At 44.7% G+C, this 17,415-nt stretch overlaps 1 protein-coding gene across 1 annotated transcript in view; it reads right to left on the reverse strand.

The window, feature by feature from the left end:
• Snx25 (sorting nexin 25) overlaps positions 1-17,415 on the reverse strand; it is a 116,658-nt gene that overhangs the window by 5,561 nt on the left and 93,682 nt on the right. Inside the window, exons 10-15 of the mRNA XM_028881170.2 lie at positions 16,393-16,554; positions 11,946-12,077; positions 9,667-9,807; positions 6,765-6,878; positions 5,569-5,733; positions 2,791-2,908 (exon numbers count right to left, since the gene is read on the reverse strand). Coding sequence (XP_028737003.2) covers positions 2,791-2,908; positions 5,569-5,733; positions 6,765-6,878; positions 9,667-9,807; positions 11,946-12,077; positions 16,393-16,554 — 832 coding nt within the window. The remainder of the gene's footprint in view (positions 1-2,790; positions 2,909-5,568; positions 5,734-6,764; positions 6,879-9,666; positions 9,808-11,945; positions 12,078-16,392; positions 16,555-17,415) is intronic.

Genomic DNA, 17,415 nt, shown 5'->3' on the forward strand with positions numbered 1-17,415 from the left:
GTATGAGTTAGCAAACACCTGCTCATCTGGAGACTGGGTATGAGTTAGCAAACACCTGCTCATCTGGAGACTGGGTATGAGTTAGAGCAAACGCCTGCTCATCTGGAGACTGGGTATGAGTTAGAGCAAACTCCTGCTCATCTGGAGACTGGGTATGAGTTAGAGCAAACTCCTGCTCATCTGGAGACTGGGTATGAGTTAACAAGCACCTGCTCATCTGGAGACTGGGTATGAGTTAGCAAGCACCTGCTCATCTGGAGACTGGGTATGAGTTAGAGCAAATGCCTGCTCATCTGGAGACTGGGTATGAGTTAGCAAGCACCTGCTCATCTGGAGACTGGGTTATCAGTTAGAGGAAACGCCTGCTCATCTGGAGACTGGGTATGAGTTAGCAAGCGCCTGCTCAGGAAGCTCTTGACTAAGCTTTCATTTTTCACTAAGCAAATGGAGAGGTGAAATTTAGGAGGATTGTCCCCCCTTCTTTCTTCTGCCTACAGAAGAGTTGAACTAATACTTCACCTCCTGTGTCCCTGGGCTACTGACAGTATGCCTGGTCCCCACCAGCAGACAATGCAGTTACTGTTGTCGGTTTCTGCTTCCAATTTTCTAACAAAGAGTTCTCAATGAGAAATGTCTGTATTCAAGTGTTCACAGACATTACCAGATATGAACGAAGTGATGGGTCTAACTGTTCCCCTTTGAGTACTCTAGTCTGGGGCTGGAGAGATGGCTCAGCCGTTAAAGGCTAGGCTCACAACCAAAAATATAAGAGTACTCAGGTCTGTTCATCGCTGTGTACTTTTATATCTTATGTGTTTGGGGCAAGAAAGGAAAACCGTAAAGACCAGGGTCCTGAATAATATGTGAATTCTTTTCCTGTAACACTTCCAGAGCAGCTGGGCATATATCACCTCCTTGCTGAACCTCAGGTTCCTCAACTGCAAGAGGATGAGACTGAAGTGGATTCCTTGCATCCCCATCGCTAAGGGTGTCTTCTGTGTGTGAGCGGTTCTGCCTATCACAACTTTAACCATTACCGGAGACATTTGATAGGCGTCGAATATCAATATAAACAAAAGAAGGAAAAAACTGGTGATACTTTTATGTTCATAAATTTAAACATAAACCAATTTTCTAAATTTACATTTTCATCTCTAGTCCCCGAAATGTTTGGCTACTAAAACAGGAAGAAGTGAAAAATCCGGACTTGGCAACAGTGGAACCAAGGGCTCAAGGCATCCGCATCAGGAGGGAAAGTTCCAAGGAGTAAATTCCCACAGACCCTTTCCTGAGGGAGACCACACAAGAGCAGCAACTGACAGAGGCCGGACACTGGACCACAACATCGAAGAGTGTTCCTAACCAGCTTCTGAATGGTTCTCAAGGCCTAGTTAAAAACTAACTAGGCCCGCAAGTGAAAGTCAAGCCGTGGATTCAGAGCCATGCCTCAGCAATGCTTGGACTGTCTGTGTGGAATTTTCTGGAATAGCACCAAGTACGTGTTTATTTTAGGCTGGCCTTTAGGCTAGAATGAACATTTCTGTTCGTGATGATAACTCTGCCTGGCCTTTCTAGGTCAAGAGAGAGGTAGTTCGTTTGTTGCCAGCGGGTCTGATTGTAGGTGGAACTCTAGGAAGAGTGCCTGACAGTTGAAGGTTTAAAAAAAAAAATTGCCTTACTAGGTCCTTCTCTATTCTGAACACCAACAGGAGACAAAACATTTTGTTCAATTCTCCGCTGTCACTGGAATCTCCCCACCCTACTACTTTTCTTGTTCCTCCTCAGTTCCCAAGCTCCACCTGCCTGCCACAGGCCCCTGACTCCTTTTAAAGACTTGTTTGTTCCAAGCACAAAGGCAGCTGCAGCCGCCCGCCCGAGGAGTCTGCTGATGGCAAATGCATCACATCTCATTATCAAGGCCGTTCTATTTATTCCTCTCGAAAATGTCACTGACAAAACCAAACACGAATTCAATCGAGGATGAGCAGGCGAAAATGCCAGCGTTTAGCGTCCTCCTAAGGCTGTGACTGGCTCTGACACATTCACAGTGTGTTTTCATCCCTTTGAGTCTATGGAAAAGAACACCTGATGCTACCAGATAGAACGCTGCACCCTCAGTGTTCCCACCTGTGTGGGAAATGCGAGGACTCCCAGATCTGTGGGCACGATTCCATTAGAGACAAGGAAGACTGAGGGGGACACTGTTGGTTTCTGCCTATACTGAATCAAGTTAAAGATCAGCGACTTTCTTAAAAGAATCTAAAATATGACTATAAATGTTTCATCTGAAAGAGTTTAATATTTGGATGCTATTTTATCATGGGCTTTTCTTAAATTAACTAGCCTCCATTTCTAAAGTTTATTTTAGCTCTAACTTTAGTTACTAAAATTATTCTACACTGAACCTTCACATATTTTTTATATATCCATATCCACAACACTACCTTGGCACCAAAACTGCACCTTTACTAACAGGCTATGCAAATGATTTTTTTGAATAGCTTTTGGTGATGAGACAATGAAGCTACACTGAGTCACATAAGAAGAGCTCGAAACATTCTCTCTTTTTTAATTCAGAGGGGCACAGTGCTGCGTAACCAGGAACCCAAGTGTCGGGATACAGAAATCCTCTGTCCTAAGGCCGCCTTCAGCACCAAGCATGAAGTGTACTCCTGCAGTGTCTTTAAGGTGGCTGACACTTTGGAGCACTTCTTGGATGAATAAACACATGGATACAAACACATCAAATGCATGCCAGTAAACAATTCTCTAACCATTAAAGAGACTTACTTCCTCGGAGTTCAAAAATCTCCCCGATCAGCATGAAACAGGGCTCGGCCAAGGCATCCTTCTTCCCATCCACATCATCACCATAATCCGACAGGTCGCTGTCTTCCTCCATCTCCTCCTGGGGTAGAAGCAACACCACAGGCAGAGGACCAGTTACCCAAGACCATGCAGTCGAATGATACAGAGCCGACTTCCTTTTTCAAGTACAAATTCTGAGACATCCACTGACACTCTAGCCTTACTCTATATAACTTGACTTTTAAACAGAAATCTATCCATTTTCAACCCAGAGGACAAACTGTTTCTACCCTCAGGGGACAGACAGTCTGATTCTATAGCCAGATTCAAAGCTTAAAATAAGCTAACTGAGATCAGGGGGGGGGGGGGGGGGGAATTACTCTTTAAAAGATTGGGGAATTAGTAATATAGTTTTCTAAAGATGATGAGGGGTTTTTTTTGAAAGACTTTTTAACTGAAAGGGTTTTTAATTCACTGCTCTTAAAAATAAGGTCATTGAGGTATTTTAAAAGTTGTGCTCCAAGCATCTACTATACACTTTAGAAAGTCTCATTTCCTGATTTACATGTCAGCACATTTCACCACACATTATACACCAGGCACCAAGCTGGTGCACACGAGTGCAATGTGGTCCAGATCTCAGTGTCTGGCAGTGGTCTGGAGATTGACAGATACAGGAATGGCATTTTTTATAAGGCGAGGTGAAGTGCTGTCTAAATACCAGGCAGTGGAAAGACAGCTAAAGATTGTTATTTTAATGTCTGCAAAGAAACCAAAGATGAAAGCAAAACCTCCAGTGTCAGGAATGGGTTACATCTTGTTGAGTCACTGGCCAAAGGGGCCCCACGGACTCCCCCAAGCATTGCAGAGTGTTGCCAAGGCTGCCAGTTCCTCACCACAACTTGGTGGCAGGCCCTATGGCTGAAAACAACATTATTTATATCACTGAACACGGAGAGGCTGAGCTGGTGTCTAACTGGAAGCTTCACCACTACTGACTAACATTCACTGTGCTGGAAGGTCCTCTGCATGATTCCAGAGAGGAAGGGTAATCATCAGGTCACCCCGCTCCAAACCCTGAGACCTACAACAGTGATGATATATATGCTTGTGCCTGAATGATCGATATGCTGGGGCAGTCGTGGTACAAGTGTTATGGGCAGAACCAACCATTTCTTTTTCTTTTTCCTTTTTATTGGATTTAAGGCCCACTCCATGAAATGGAACCCATATTGGACACTGTTAAACAGGCCAAAAACCTGAGAGTACATAGATCATGGCCTAGGGAAAAACCTACTACTATTATTTAACTAAAAGAACATAGCAATAAAACGAGTCCTAATGACAGATCTGTGCATTACTCTACCCCCATCAGAGAAGCTTCTTCTTGCAGTAGATGGTAATTAACCCAGAGACCCAAAACTGGACAATGTGCAGAGAGAGAGAGACATTGCAACACTCAGTCCTAAAGGAGATGTCTTCATCAAATCCCTCTCCTTAAGGCTCAGGGACTAGGTTCTTTTGTTGGTTTTTTGTTGCTTTGGAAAAGGGGGAACATGATGTTGAGGGAGGTGGGGAAGATCTGGAAGGAGTTTTGGAGGGAGAAGAATATGACTGGAATATATGAAAAATTTTTAATAAAAATTTAAAAAGAAAAATAAAAGAAAGCTGAGGTTGTGGGACCAAGCACCGGACTAATGATAGGACTTTGGGTGTTATCAGGTGAGCAGTCAGTTTCTTGGAAGCACAAGGAGTTCTCTAAAACTTGTTGGCTTCACACTGGTCCAGGAACATTAACTACTTCAAAGAGGTTGAGGAAGGTGAGCACTGAGAAGCAGGCAGGTTCAACACTCACTGTTAAGAGAATAGTTTCATAGTGACCAAGTCATTGGTGTATCCAAAGGGATTCATGCCGAGGACAGGGTATGGAGGAAAGTTAACCAGGTCTAGACAGACACGGAAGGAGGAGGTAGGTGGTGGAGGAGCTTCAGAGACGGGGTTCACACAGAGACTGAATAGAGATGTGGGCATTTCTCAACTCAGAATGCAATAAAGTACCACACTTTCGTTCATAGTCATTCTCTCTGTGCAATCTCAATAAACCAGTCCTGAAGAAGAGTCACTGCCATCTAGCAGTAGGCTAAGGAGAAGCCAGTTTTGGAGGCTAGTCTCTTCTAACTTGCTAGAGAGCTGAGCAAGGGGCTTTGGTGGTGGAAACATACATTAAGCCTGAGGTTCAGAATATGAGACTGAACATGTTTGCCTCTCTCCTGTGACTTCTTTATCATACTCATCGCTGCCAGGTTCTTCCTGATTCAACACGCTCCACGGTTCTCCATGTCCAAGACGATGCTTCGGCCCCCTACGCTGCCACGCCCCCTTTGCCCTTCTTCCATAAGCACATTACGGACACCCGCCAGTCTAGTCCTTTGGTCTGCCGACTATCCCACAGACACACCTCCTCCCTGAGACCTCGGCCCACACCACCTTCTTCTTCCCTCGCTGCGTTACCCTGGTCACCTTCCCGAGGACCCCGCTGCAACAGCACCTCCTGTCTGCAGTCGGCTCCCCACCTTGTCATTTACCGTGCTTGTGTTCTAGTTCTTCCAAGGGGCTACCGCCCAAACGTGCAGTGATCACTGAAAAGCGATGCATCTGCCTTTCAGCAATTGCCTTTCTAGAAACAGCTCTTCTTTCAAACACCCTCCAGGAAGTTACCTGCTTGACTATACTAAAGTGGGACCCCTGTGGACCGCTCACCTCCTGATGGGAGAAGAAGTCTCGAGGAAGTTTTTCCAGAAATGAAGATAAGGAAAAGGAGTTTTTTTTCCCCTGTACATCAATAACCTTGAGGTAGTCAGGAGAAGGGCTCAAAAAGGCATAGAGTGCTTCGCTCTGACACAGTCTCTCATCTGAAAGCAGGTTCTGTGGAAGGAGAGAATGAATTACTTCTACACAGAAAACTCCCTGGGCTGCTGAGAGCTGCAAGATGAACGGGGCAGAACTGACTCTGGTATGACCTCACTTTCACCATATTCCAAACAAAAACAATGGCTACCTTTTCTCTCAGAAATAAACTAGACCACACTTGTCAGTGGTCTTCATGGCAAGAGATGGCGCCCTAAGAACTCAGCCTGCAGGAGACAGCATGCAGACGGTGCTTGGTACTGCTTGATGTGGTAAAAATTCTTCGTTTGCACACCACCCAAGATCTCCAGGGCTACTGCTTTAAAAACAGCTTTACTCATCTGCATTTGACCAACTTAACGCTAGCATATTCCATGTGGATACTACAGAAGACCCTTTTATGACTATGTTCAGATGCGGTGGCCTTGCCTAGAGGTAGACAGTGTCACCTCTTTCAACGGAGTGACTGCTTACACAATTGTGTAACTGTTTACTCTGGTCCTTAAGCTCTGAAGTCCTAGAGTTATGTCCATACTTATCTGGCCTAGGAGAAAGAAAGAACAGAAACCAAAGGGGTTTTGGTTGTTTTGAGACAGTCTCACTACGTAGCCCTGTCTGGCCCGAAACTCACCATATAGACCAGACTGGACTTGAACTCACAGAAAGCCACCTGCCTCCCTCTCCCATGTGCTGGGATTAAATGTGTGCACCAACAAACACACCTTGCCATGAATCAAGTTTATGTGCGAGCTAATGTGGTTACCATACAGATTAGCAACGTGATGACAAAAATGTTTGTATCCAGTGTCATAAGAGAACTGGTTTAGAACAAACCACAGGAAGCCACTGGAGAAGAGAATGATGAGTGGGGTGTCATCTTTGGGGAAGGTATACAGCTGGGGCAGCATCTATGAGGTGCTGGTAATACAGACTGGGGGGGTGGGGTGGCTTGGGAAAACAGAAGGCCAAATAGCAAGCTCCTGGGATGGCGGCAGTTACCTCCAACCGGCTAATTTCACCCTTACATCCCAAACTTCCCATTTGCTTACCTGTAAAAACTTATTTAACTGATTCTTCGACTTTTCCAGAAACTTGTGATCTATAGATTTGAAAGGCAGCTTACTGAGAGAAGGCAACTGGACTTTTTTTAAAGAAGGGACACACTGTGGGTGGAAAAGATCAAATGTTAGTCTTTGGAAACTACATTTTAATCTTAAGAAAGCTTTTAATTAAAATTAGAACAAACCAAATAGCACCTTCTTACTGTCTAGTCCCCTGTCTCTCTCCCCACCTCTTAGAGAAAGGCTCTCACAATGTAGTCCAGGATGAGTGTGACTTTCCTTTCTCAGTCTGCCTAATGCTGGAACTACAGGCATGTGCCGCCACATGCAGCTAAGACGCACCCACCGGAATCAGGCTCAGAGAACGCGGAGGAACAGGACAGTACTGTGATTGGGATGGGCACACACACAGCACACCATGCTGTGCTGGAAGCCCAGCACATAAGCTTTCCTCCCGGAAGGTGTGTTTCTAGCTGATGAGGGGTGGGAGTGGGGGACACAAAACATAGATTGTACTCTAGCAGCTGCTTTTCAAAGGAAACCACAGACTAAATATATTATTAATAACAAAATAATGACAACAGGCCTCCTCTTGTGGGTAGAGCCCTCCATTCTATCAGACCAGTGCTGGATACATGGTGCGTGCTATTTCACTCTTAAAAAAACCATCTCAAGTTTTAGAGAAGCCAACAGGCAGTGACATTGGTAACGTGCGTCCATTGCTCACAGATGTCACAGGAGAGGGTCCTCACGACGGGGAACTCACAGCAGCAAGTGCAGAGGGAAAAAGGAGTGCCCAACAGTCACAAAGCCACACATGGACTCCATTCAAATAACGTGATGCTTTGGTATAGTTACCTTTGTATGTTTTAAGAACATTTATTTTCCAAGTACATTTTATGTCAGATTTTATTTTCCTCTTTTGTCTTTGTTAACAAGCTAAGCTGATACTAAGCTTTAGTTTTACATGGCTTATCACATGGAAAACAATCATGCTTCCATAGTGCTAGTTTTACCCAGGAACTATTGGAGGAATTTATTCTTATACTGAGATAAATGTTTTGTTTTTATAGAGTAACCACAGTCAAAGTGAGAAATGCCGTAGCATGTATGACCCTCAGTTTTTGCTGCCATTCTTTTAAAAGTACTTGAAAAGCTAGTATTCATAAAGTCCTCCATTCTGAATGTTAGAAATCTGATTCCCAATGATACTCTGCTATACTCGTAGACTGGAGCCTAACATAATTGTCATCAGAGAGGCTTCATCCAGCAACTGATGGGAGCAGATGCAGACCTACAGCCAACATTAGGCAGAACTTGGGGATTCCTGAAGAAGAGGGTGAGGAAGGATGGTAGAAGCCAACAGGGTCAAGACACCATCACCACCACCACCACCACCACCACCACCAACAACAACAACAACAACAACAAAATGGCCCACAGAATCAACTAACCAGGGCTCATAGAGGGCTCACAGACAACTGGGGAGCCTGTATGAGTCTGGCCTAGGTCTCTCTATATATGCTATGGTTGTGTAGCTTGGTGTTCCTGTGGGACTCCTAACAGTGGGAGTGGGGACTGTTTCTAACTCTTTCACCTGTTTGGGGGACCCTTTTCCTCCTACTGGGTTGCCTCGCCCAGCCTTAATACGAGAGGATGTGCCTAGTTTTCTTACATTGACATGCCATGTTTGGTTGATGTCCCTGGGAGGCTTGCCCTTTTCTAAAAGGTAGGGAGGAGAAGTGGATCTGGGGAAGAGGGCTGTGGGAGGGAGGGACTGGGAGAAGAAGGAGGGGAAACCATGGTTGAGATGCAATATAATATATGAGAGGTAAATAAAGAAATTAATAAATTAATAACTCACTCTTACATTTAAAAAAAGTGTTAGAAATCACTCCAGGAGACAGAGTTAGAGGAAACAAATGCCTTTCGTTGGCAAAAGAGAACCCTGAGAAGTAACTGGGCCTTCCCAGGGTTAGCTCATTCTCAGCAAGAAAAAAAAACGGCCTGAAATTCAGACTGAAATGGCTGCAGAGGTTTTCACCACTGTGATCAAAGGAACTCGCCTTCTATAGAAAGTGAAATCTCCTCCAGAGGGAAAAACCGGGAAGAGCAAACGGTTCTAACCCCGACTTGGCGACTCTGCACACTCCCTGAATCAAGTAAGCATGGAGTCAGTTTCCCTCCCCCAGCAAATCCAGGAACTCACCTGGATTGCTGCCTTCCAAACCTTGTTGACTAAGCCTCACAACAGAAAAGATACGCTATTCTACAGCCATGATGCACATTTATCATCTCTGCCTCTACATTACATATGAGATATTGTAAGTCAAAGGGAAACAGAGTCGGCTACTCCTGACCGCAAGAGAATCAGGTAGTGTTTTCCACACACCACACATCCTACTGCAGCGTTTACTCCTTTAGTCCAAACAGGAAAGGGCAGGTCTGGGATGCCAGGCGAGTTCTCTGGCTCTGGGTGTTTGCAACGCTCCACTCTGCTGACTCCTGAAGTACATGGAATGAAATCCGACAGAGCTTCCCCTTCTAGTGATTTAACACACAGCTGACTTCATGATCCATTAGAGGGTTACAGCCGGCAGCTTCAAACCCACTGGCCCTAGATCCCTGGTCTCTCACATCTTTGGGGTTCTACAGCAATTTATAATGAAAATTAGACAAGCATCTGTCCGGAAGGATTTGGGGCAGACTAGATTGTTTGATCTATGAGTAATTTCCAAATGCCAGGCTGAACCACTGTCGCTCTGGCATCAAGAGCAAGGAGACAGAGCAACCCATTTTCCTCTATGAACGGCGTGAGCTCTTGAATGTCTTCATGCTCAGAAACTCTACAGGTCTGTGTTCATGAGTCTGTGTTCACAAGTATTCATACCTCACTAAGTTTCCGATGTAAATTCTGAAACTCACTGAGCCTTCTTGGGACGGTCCAGTTCTTGGTTTCGACCCCTCCAACTTCTTGTAGGTTTACCCTGACCAAGTAGCAAGGCATTTGCTCGCCGTTCTCTTCTGTCACCTGGAAAAAACAAGACAGAAAACGAAGTCATGATAAGCAGACTATAAGAGAATTTTAATCATCACCCCCTGCCTCCACACACACGATTATCCTTTCTCTGCTGTACCCTTCGTGGCACGAACTCAATAAACCCTGGGAGTCTAAGTGTGATGGATCTCACTCAGCAATTAGGTCATGTTAAATGACACAGTAGATCTTACAAGCGGGGAGGTTATCTGAAGAGATCTGAATCATAAGAAGCATTTTTTTCTGTCACAAAATAGAAAATGAAGTCAGAAAGATTAGAAGCCCAAGAAGGAAACAAGCAAGAGAAGAGAGACCAGACCTCAGGCTTACAACAGGGAACTCATGAACTCTGCCAATAACCTGAATTAGCCTGAAAGCCAGTGAGTGCTTGTGGTTTTGTTTTTCCCTCAGTGCAGACACCCTGGCCTGTGACACAGTAAGTGGAGGACAGCTACTGTAGTGGGGGTTCTTTACTGTCCAGCTCACACAGTCTCCCCCCCCTCCTCTCTCTCTCTCTCTCACACACACACACACACACACACACACACACACGATGGGGGGCAATTGTACTAATTCTGAGTCTCAATTAATATCATGAATTAGAGAAGAATTTAAAAACAAAGCGAAGAGACACTAGACTTCGTGGACACTCACATGCACTGTGTGAGCAGGAATACTATTCCATTGTATAGGTGGGACATGGAGACATAGCCAGAGTAGTCAACTTTCCACAAATCTAGTACGTGGGCCAGGTAGGATCCAAAGGCCAAGAAGTCTGGCTGATGCAAACACATCCACCTTACAAGGGACTTCCTGTTTCTACTTCCCTTCTTTTCAGTGACGGTGGTACCACAGCCAACACCTGAATAATGACTGGACACTAGGGCCACGAGCCTGTGAGGAAGGCACCTCCTGAGGGGCTGCCCCTCCTCTCTCCGCGTCTGCATGTCAGAGCAGCTCCAAGGACAACCAGGAAGGCCCTCCGCCCACAGGCACTACCTTCTGAGTCTGTCCCATTCCTACACTCCCAGGCAAATGAAAATTCCATCCACAGTTATCAAGCGGTACATCTTTAAAAAGCGGTACTGCATGGTAGAACACGGCATTCCCTGACCCTCTGCCCCACAGCCTGGCTTGACGGGAGTGCTCACAAGTGCCCTTGGGCACCTGATGAACCTTCACACCCGGCTTGCAGAGCAGCCAATGGAGAACATGCTTCATGTTTGCCGTATCTAGAGGTAAACAACGTTTTGAATTTTAAGCTCTCTCACACCCAGCCTGTCAAGCTGCAGAGAGAAGAGTAGATAAGAATAATAGTAAGAACAATTGAAACAAAACAGCCATGCCATTGTGAGCACTCTCAGCCTTGCTGCTGGTGTGGGGCATGGTGGGCATGACTAGTTAGTTCCCTCCAGCTTTCCCCTGACTCAGGGAAGGACATCAGCAGTAACCAGACAGTAAATGCTTAGGAGCTCCTTCCTCCTAACGGAAGTCATTTTATAGTCAAATGAAGGGATAGAGCAGGGAACGAGAAAGCTAATAGGGTGAAAACAATCCAAGTATATTATATATGTGTGTGTGTGTGTGTGTGAAAATAGCATAATGAAATCTACTATTTTATACAACATATAAGACAAATGGGTAAGAGAAGGGATAAAGTGTATCCTTCAAAATTCTTGAAAAAAAAAAACAAGTAATCAAGAGGAAAAACATTCATTACTAAAGATCTTAGAGTTTCTGAGATCTAACTGAACAAAACGGAACAATAAAACTTATTTACATTTTTCATTTTTTAGTATCTCCAACTTCCTAGAAACACTTTGCATTTTACAACCATCATAGCCAAAAAAAATAAATTAGTAATGCAAGGGCATTAACTCTTCTTTCTCAAGGCTGCTTACAATTCAATGAACAAAAGCAACTCTGACTCGGGTGGAGTGAGATGAGATCCACACCGTGAAGTCCTGGACGGTTTCCACTCAGGCACAGCACACCACAGTGAAAACAGAGGAAGGACAGTGGTGGACACGGGGGGCTAAAGAATGGGCACCGGGTTTGACCTTCAGTCTTAATTCTACGGGAAAACTATGGTTTATACAGAAGAGCAGCAGCAGCAGCAGCAGCAACCATACCTCTGCACTGGTGATGGCCGCTTTCCACAGGCCCAGGTTCTCACACCACCAATCCGTTCTGGCCATGTGTAGCTGAAGATCTGCGCATTCTTTCTCTATTCCGAGTATTTCATCCTTCAACTTGGAAATAATCTACCACAGAAAAACAACCTGGGAGTTATGAGACCAGTTCAAAGGCTCTGCAATCAGCAGAGAAGCAGCATACAAAGCCAACACACAAAATGGCTGTGCTTCTACATGTCAATGATGAATGATCCAAAACAGGACTGGTTTTACTTAAAACAGCACCTGAAAAAATAAGATTCTCAGGTATTAGACAGGGAAATGAAAGAGTTCTATAATACCAATAAAATGAATAAAAATGACAAATATTTGTAAAGAGATCCTAAGTTCATGACCGGGAAGACTTAATATTGTTGCAATAACAGCAATATCATCCAGGGCAGCCCACATATATAATGCAATCACTATCATAATCTCAATGGCAGAAACACAAATATTCATTGCTAAGTTTATATGGGATCTCAAGAAATGCCCCCAACCCCAAAAATTTTTGAAAAATAAGGAAAAAGTTAGAGTACTCACACTTCCTGCCACCCAAACTCATTAAACTACAGTACACAAAACATGTATGTGGTCATCTGATTTTCAATAAGGGGCCAAGCAAGAGCCTGTCAACAAGTGATACTAGAAAACTGGAGAACCCCATGCAAAAGAATGGAGGTGGGCCCCAACAAGTAGCTAAGAATGGACCCGAGACAAAAGCATAATAACTATAAAATAAAACCCGAGGAGAGCGGGGCAGTGTCGAAAGCTGAGGTTCACCTGCAGTTTCTTGGTATGACACCAAAGGCACAGGCAACAAGGGAAAAAAGGACTTCTTTAATTTCTTCCCCCCAAAATGCGCATCAAGGAACCGTATCAAAACAGAGAGATGCCAAGCACAGAATGGGAGAGAATACTTACACAGAACATATCTGATAAAGCATCAACAGTAGAAACATAAACAGGACTTCTGAAATTCAGCACCACCACCAAACAACCTAATTTAAGAATGGGGAAAGGACTTGCATACACATTTTTTCAAAGAAAATGCATGAATGGCTAACAGGCACATGGAAACCTGGCCAGTGACACGAACAAGTGGGGAGAGGCAAGTCAAAACTAATGGGGTGAGGACTATCAAAAACAAAGAGAAGAAAGGAAGTAAAGGGCAGAGACTAGAATCGCTCAGTGTTGGAAAATGGTACAAAGGCTGGAAAATGCACGGTTGTTCCTCCAAAAATGAAAACGGGAGTCACCGGAGAGCCCCGCAATTGTACTTCTGGGTATGTATCTAAAGGAACTGGAAACGGGATTCTGGAGTGATTTCTGAATGCCAATGTTCACAGCGGCATTATCTGTAACAGCCAACGGTAAAACAACAACAACAACAACAACAAAACCCAACCATGTCTACAGGAGGAAGGATGAATACACAAAACACACCTATTGCATCTTAAATGCTATGCCTGCCCTTTCCTTGGATGTCCCATCTTTCCTAAGACATGCCACAGGCTTATGTAAGCTTGCAGACAGCAGTTTCCTCTGAAAAGCCCTCCGGGCTTACCACCACCTCAGAAGGCTAGCGTTGACATTGATGCCCCTGTCCTCAATGTTTACCACCAACAGGCCCTGCCTTTTCTTTTCATAGAGCCAGCGTGTTTGAGGGCTGGGGGCAGACTCTTACACCGATTTTGGAGGCACGTGTGGAGAGCTCTGAGGATACACCCATCTGCGGTCCTCAGCACCGGTTACAGACACACATTGTCATGCTGGGCTTTTTACATAGGTCCTCACTCTTGTGTAGCACACACTACTGATGGAGCCCTCTTGCCAGCCCCCTGTTTCCCTGGCCTTTCACAGTGATCAACACAGCCCCATGCATTTCCTCTTAGCTTCTGTGAGGACTCCTCCCAGCTGATTTACTCCCAGTAACAACCTACAGTCTGGGACAGAATCAGAAGTTCTCTACGGAAATAAAGTAAAACCTGGGCTAACGTTACATTCGACAGCCAGATACTGTTGGTTTAGAGATCTGAAAGGTGGAGTGTCCAGTCAAGCCCCAACTGAGGAGAACACCACTACTACATGCAAGGAAACGTGGAATCACATTTAACTCAGGGGAAAAAAATCATCCTGGCATGGGTTTTCTGGGTATCTGTTAATTGCTAGGTTGCCAGTCTTTTCAACATCAATCTTTAAAAATAAATAAATAAGCAAATAAATAAGTAAATAAAAACACGACTGTTAGACATATTTTACGTATTTTATATTTTCCAACCCGAATGACTTAAAAGGCAGATGGGCCTCCTCCTGGAGGCCTGAGCAAGACTGTCAGAAGTGTGGGGCTCCCTGCACAGCCCAGGGACAATCTGATTAGCAGGAAATGAGGACTGCCCGCGCTGGGATCAGAGATTAGTGTTCAAATTAGGCCATCACAACACTGAAGCCTCCAAATCGCTTGAGAATCCCATCCTGTAATTACGGCTCAGAATGCTTAGGCCACGATTATTAGAAATTCTTTCAAGAAAGGCTGAAGAATGTCTCTCAGCCAAACGATGACCCAAACAGAAAATAATTCACTGGACACTCTCCAACTCAGCTTTCATGTGGCTTCCTAGAAGATACATCTTAATTTAAAATGAGGTAAATCCAGAATAAATCCAGCTGTTCCGGAGGAACATGCCACACAGCAGACTGAGTCTCCACTGGGCCAGCCGATTCTGGTTATCATGTCAAAGATGTCATGGGCAAACTCCAGGGCCCTTCATGTTCCGTATGCACTAACTGGGAACAGCTCCATGTTGAGGGGAAATAAATCTCTTCTTCTGATGACTCTGGAAACCTGGTACATGTTTCCTTTCCCCTCACAACTCTAGAAAAGTGACACATTAGTGGACTAGACTCTTGCGGGCTTCCTCCAGTGTCTCCTCAAAGCCCACCGGCTCTAACTGAACACTGACTGGACTGTGAATGAACTAATATTAATTAATATTCTGACTGTAGGTTGGTAAAATGCTTCTATCACCTTGGTTTTCTTACAATATTGTTTCAGAGATAGTCTCCTATTATAAAAATCATTTGAAGTCATAAAAGAAGTATTAAAGAAGTACCAACAATGGAAACCCAACGTGATTCATTAAAATTGTTTTACTAAAAGTTGCTTTCCTCGACACATTCAGGAAAAGCTGGAGGAGACCCATGTCGTAGAACAAATCACACCTATACTTTAGAAACCTTGTTGGATTCCAAAGACACATAGAAATAAAGCAAAAACAGGACCAATCTGTGAGCTGCTCTCTGCATTTAAAAAAGTGTGTGCGCATGTGTGTGCATGGTGTATGAATGTGCACATGTGTACACTCAGGTGTCTTCGTCAACCACTCCCCACCTTACTGTGAGGACCTGCAGTTCATCATTTTGGCACACTGCCTGGTCATCAGGTCCTAGGATCTCCCTATCTGTCTCATCTGTACCGCCCCTGCCTCTTACAGCACCATGCCAGGCTTCTACATGGGTGTGAGAATCCAAACTCAGGTTCTCACTCCTGCACAGCAAGCACCTTGCCCCACAAGGCCCGACCGACCGACCGATCGTCATTGTTTACAGTTTTAAAAACATTCTTTCTTTTATGTGTCTGGGTGTTTTGTTGGCAGTATGTCTGTGCACCACATGCATGCAGTGCCCACAGGGGCCAGAGAGGGCATCGAATCCTCTGGAACTGGAGTTAAAGATGGTTGTTAGCTGCCAGGTGGGTTCTGGGAGCCAAACCTGGATTCTCTGCAAGAGCAACAAGTGCTCTTACCCACGGGGTCATCTCTCCAGCCCCCGGCTGTTTATCTTTTCCAGTTAATTTTCGCAGACATATTTATTTTATTTTCCATGTATGAGTGTCTGTCTGTGCATTGTCTGTGTGCCTGGTGCCTGCAGAGATGAGACAAGGGTGTCAGATACTTTGGAACTCGGGTTACAGACAGCTGTGAGCTGCCATATGAGGGCTGGAAATTGAACCCAGGTCCTCTGCAAGAGCGGCAACTGCTCCTCACTGCTGAGCCATCTCTCCAGCCCCTAGAATTCTGCAGAAAAACATTAATAATGCCTTTCCCCTTCCCCAGCAAAGAGAAGAACCCACTTCTTTGGGACCAGCATAACGGGTGTTCAGAACTGCAGTGAAAAGGGAAATATCTAACATTCTCAAACGCTCAATCCTCTTGGCTTTTAGCGAACCCCTGTTTTCATGGTTCTGTGAGGCTCTCCGCCCGGGCTGTGAAAGCACAGCCTGCCCATGGAACCTGCTTCTGGCCACCCTTCTTAAGGAAGCGGACAGTTCTCAGCATAACCAGGAAACCACTATTTATCACAGACGACACACTTTCAGAGACAACCTTGAAAGCAAGACAGTTACCTTCTTATCAGGTTTTGGTGCATTTTGAATAGAACTTAGAGCTTGCCTTTTATATTCAAGTTTCTCACTTAGCTCTCGAAGTTTGTTTACGCCGAAGCTGGCTTGATCACTAATCCCACTGGTGCCTTCCAGGGCTTCCTCGCCAGCCTCACTTCCAGAACCCTGCCGGAAAAACAGTAAGCCAGCAGTCTTAGAACAACAGAAGATCACTACTCACCCACTGCATAATCCTGTCCCCATAGACCCCCGGATTTCGTGAAGGGAAGAAGACTGCAGGAGAACCTTCAGAGTGCCTTTACCCTTCCCCAGCAAAGAGAAGAATTGAACATTCGGAACCAACGTAGTGGGTGTTCGGAACGCATGAAAAGGAAATTACCTAACAGCCCGAATGGGAGGGGAACCCCATGGATCAATTCCCAACCACGGGACTCTGGGGGACAAGGGGAGCAACTCAAGTGCCCGCCATCCCTGCAAATGGAACGTTCTCTTCCACCTCCGCAGGAGACAGAGGCACCCTCCCAGTCTTCCAACAGTATTATGACATACTGTAAATAAAATGCCCATATTTAACAAACTCCATGGCATTTTCGTGGATTTTTTATTTTGTTTTGCTTTTTTTTTTTTTTTTTTTTTTTTTTTTTTTTTTTTTTTGGTCTTATTGGTCTTTTGCCTGTTTGTTTTGATTTTCATGTGTTTTTTTTTTCCTTGCTTTTTGTTATTGTTTCAGTCGGGGTAGTAGGGAGACACTGACATCATAAAATTAAAGTTGTATGTGGGAGGTTGGAAAGATCTAGGAGGAGTTGGGGGAGGGGAAACCATGATCAAAATATGTTGTATGAAAAAAACGAATTGAAAAATGCTCAAATCTGGACTGCTAGAAGCATTTCAGTGTGCAATTTGTTCAGTATTGCTCTTGAGAACGTGTTACGCAAACCAACATACACTTTACAGGTAAACAGCATTTGCAATGGGATTTGGGAGGCCTTGGCTGTCGAACAAACAGATCACTTAGTTTCCATCTGT

This window comes from Peromyscus leucopus, chromosome 17 (assembly GCF_004664715.2).
Source record: "Peromyscus leucopus breed LL Stock chromosome 17, UCI_PerLeu_2.1, whole genome shotgun sequence".
Taxonomy (NCBI): Eukaryota; Metazoa; Chordata; class Mammalia; order Rodentia; family Cricetidae; genus Peromyscus; species Peromyscus leucopus.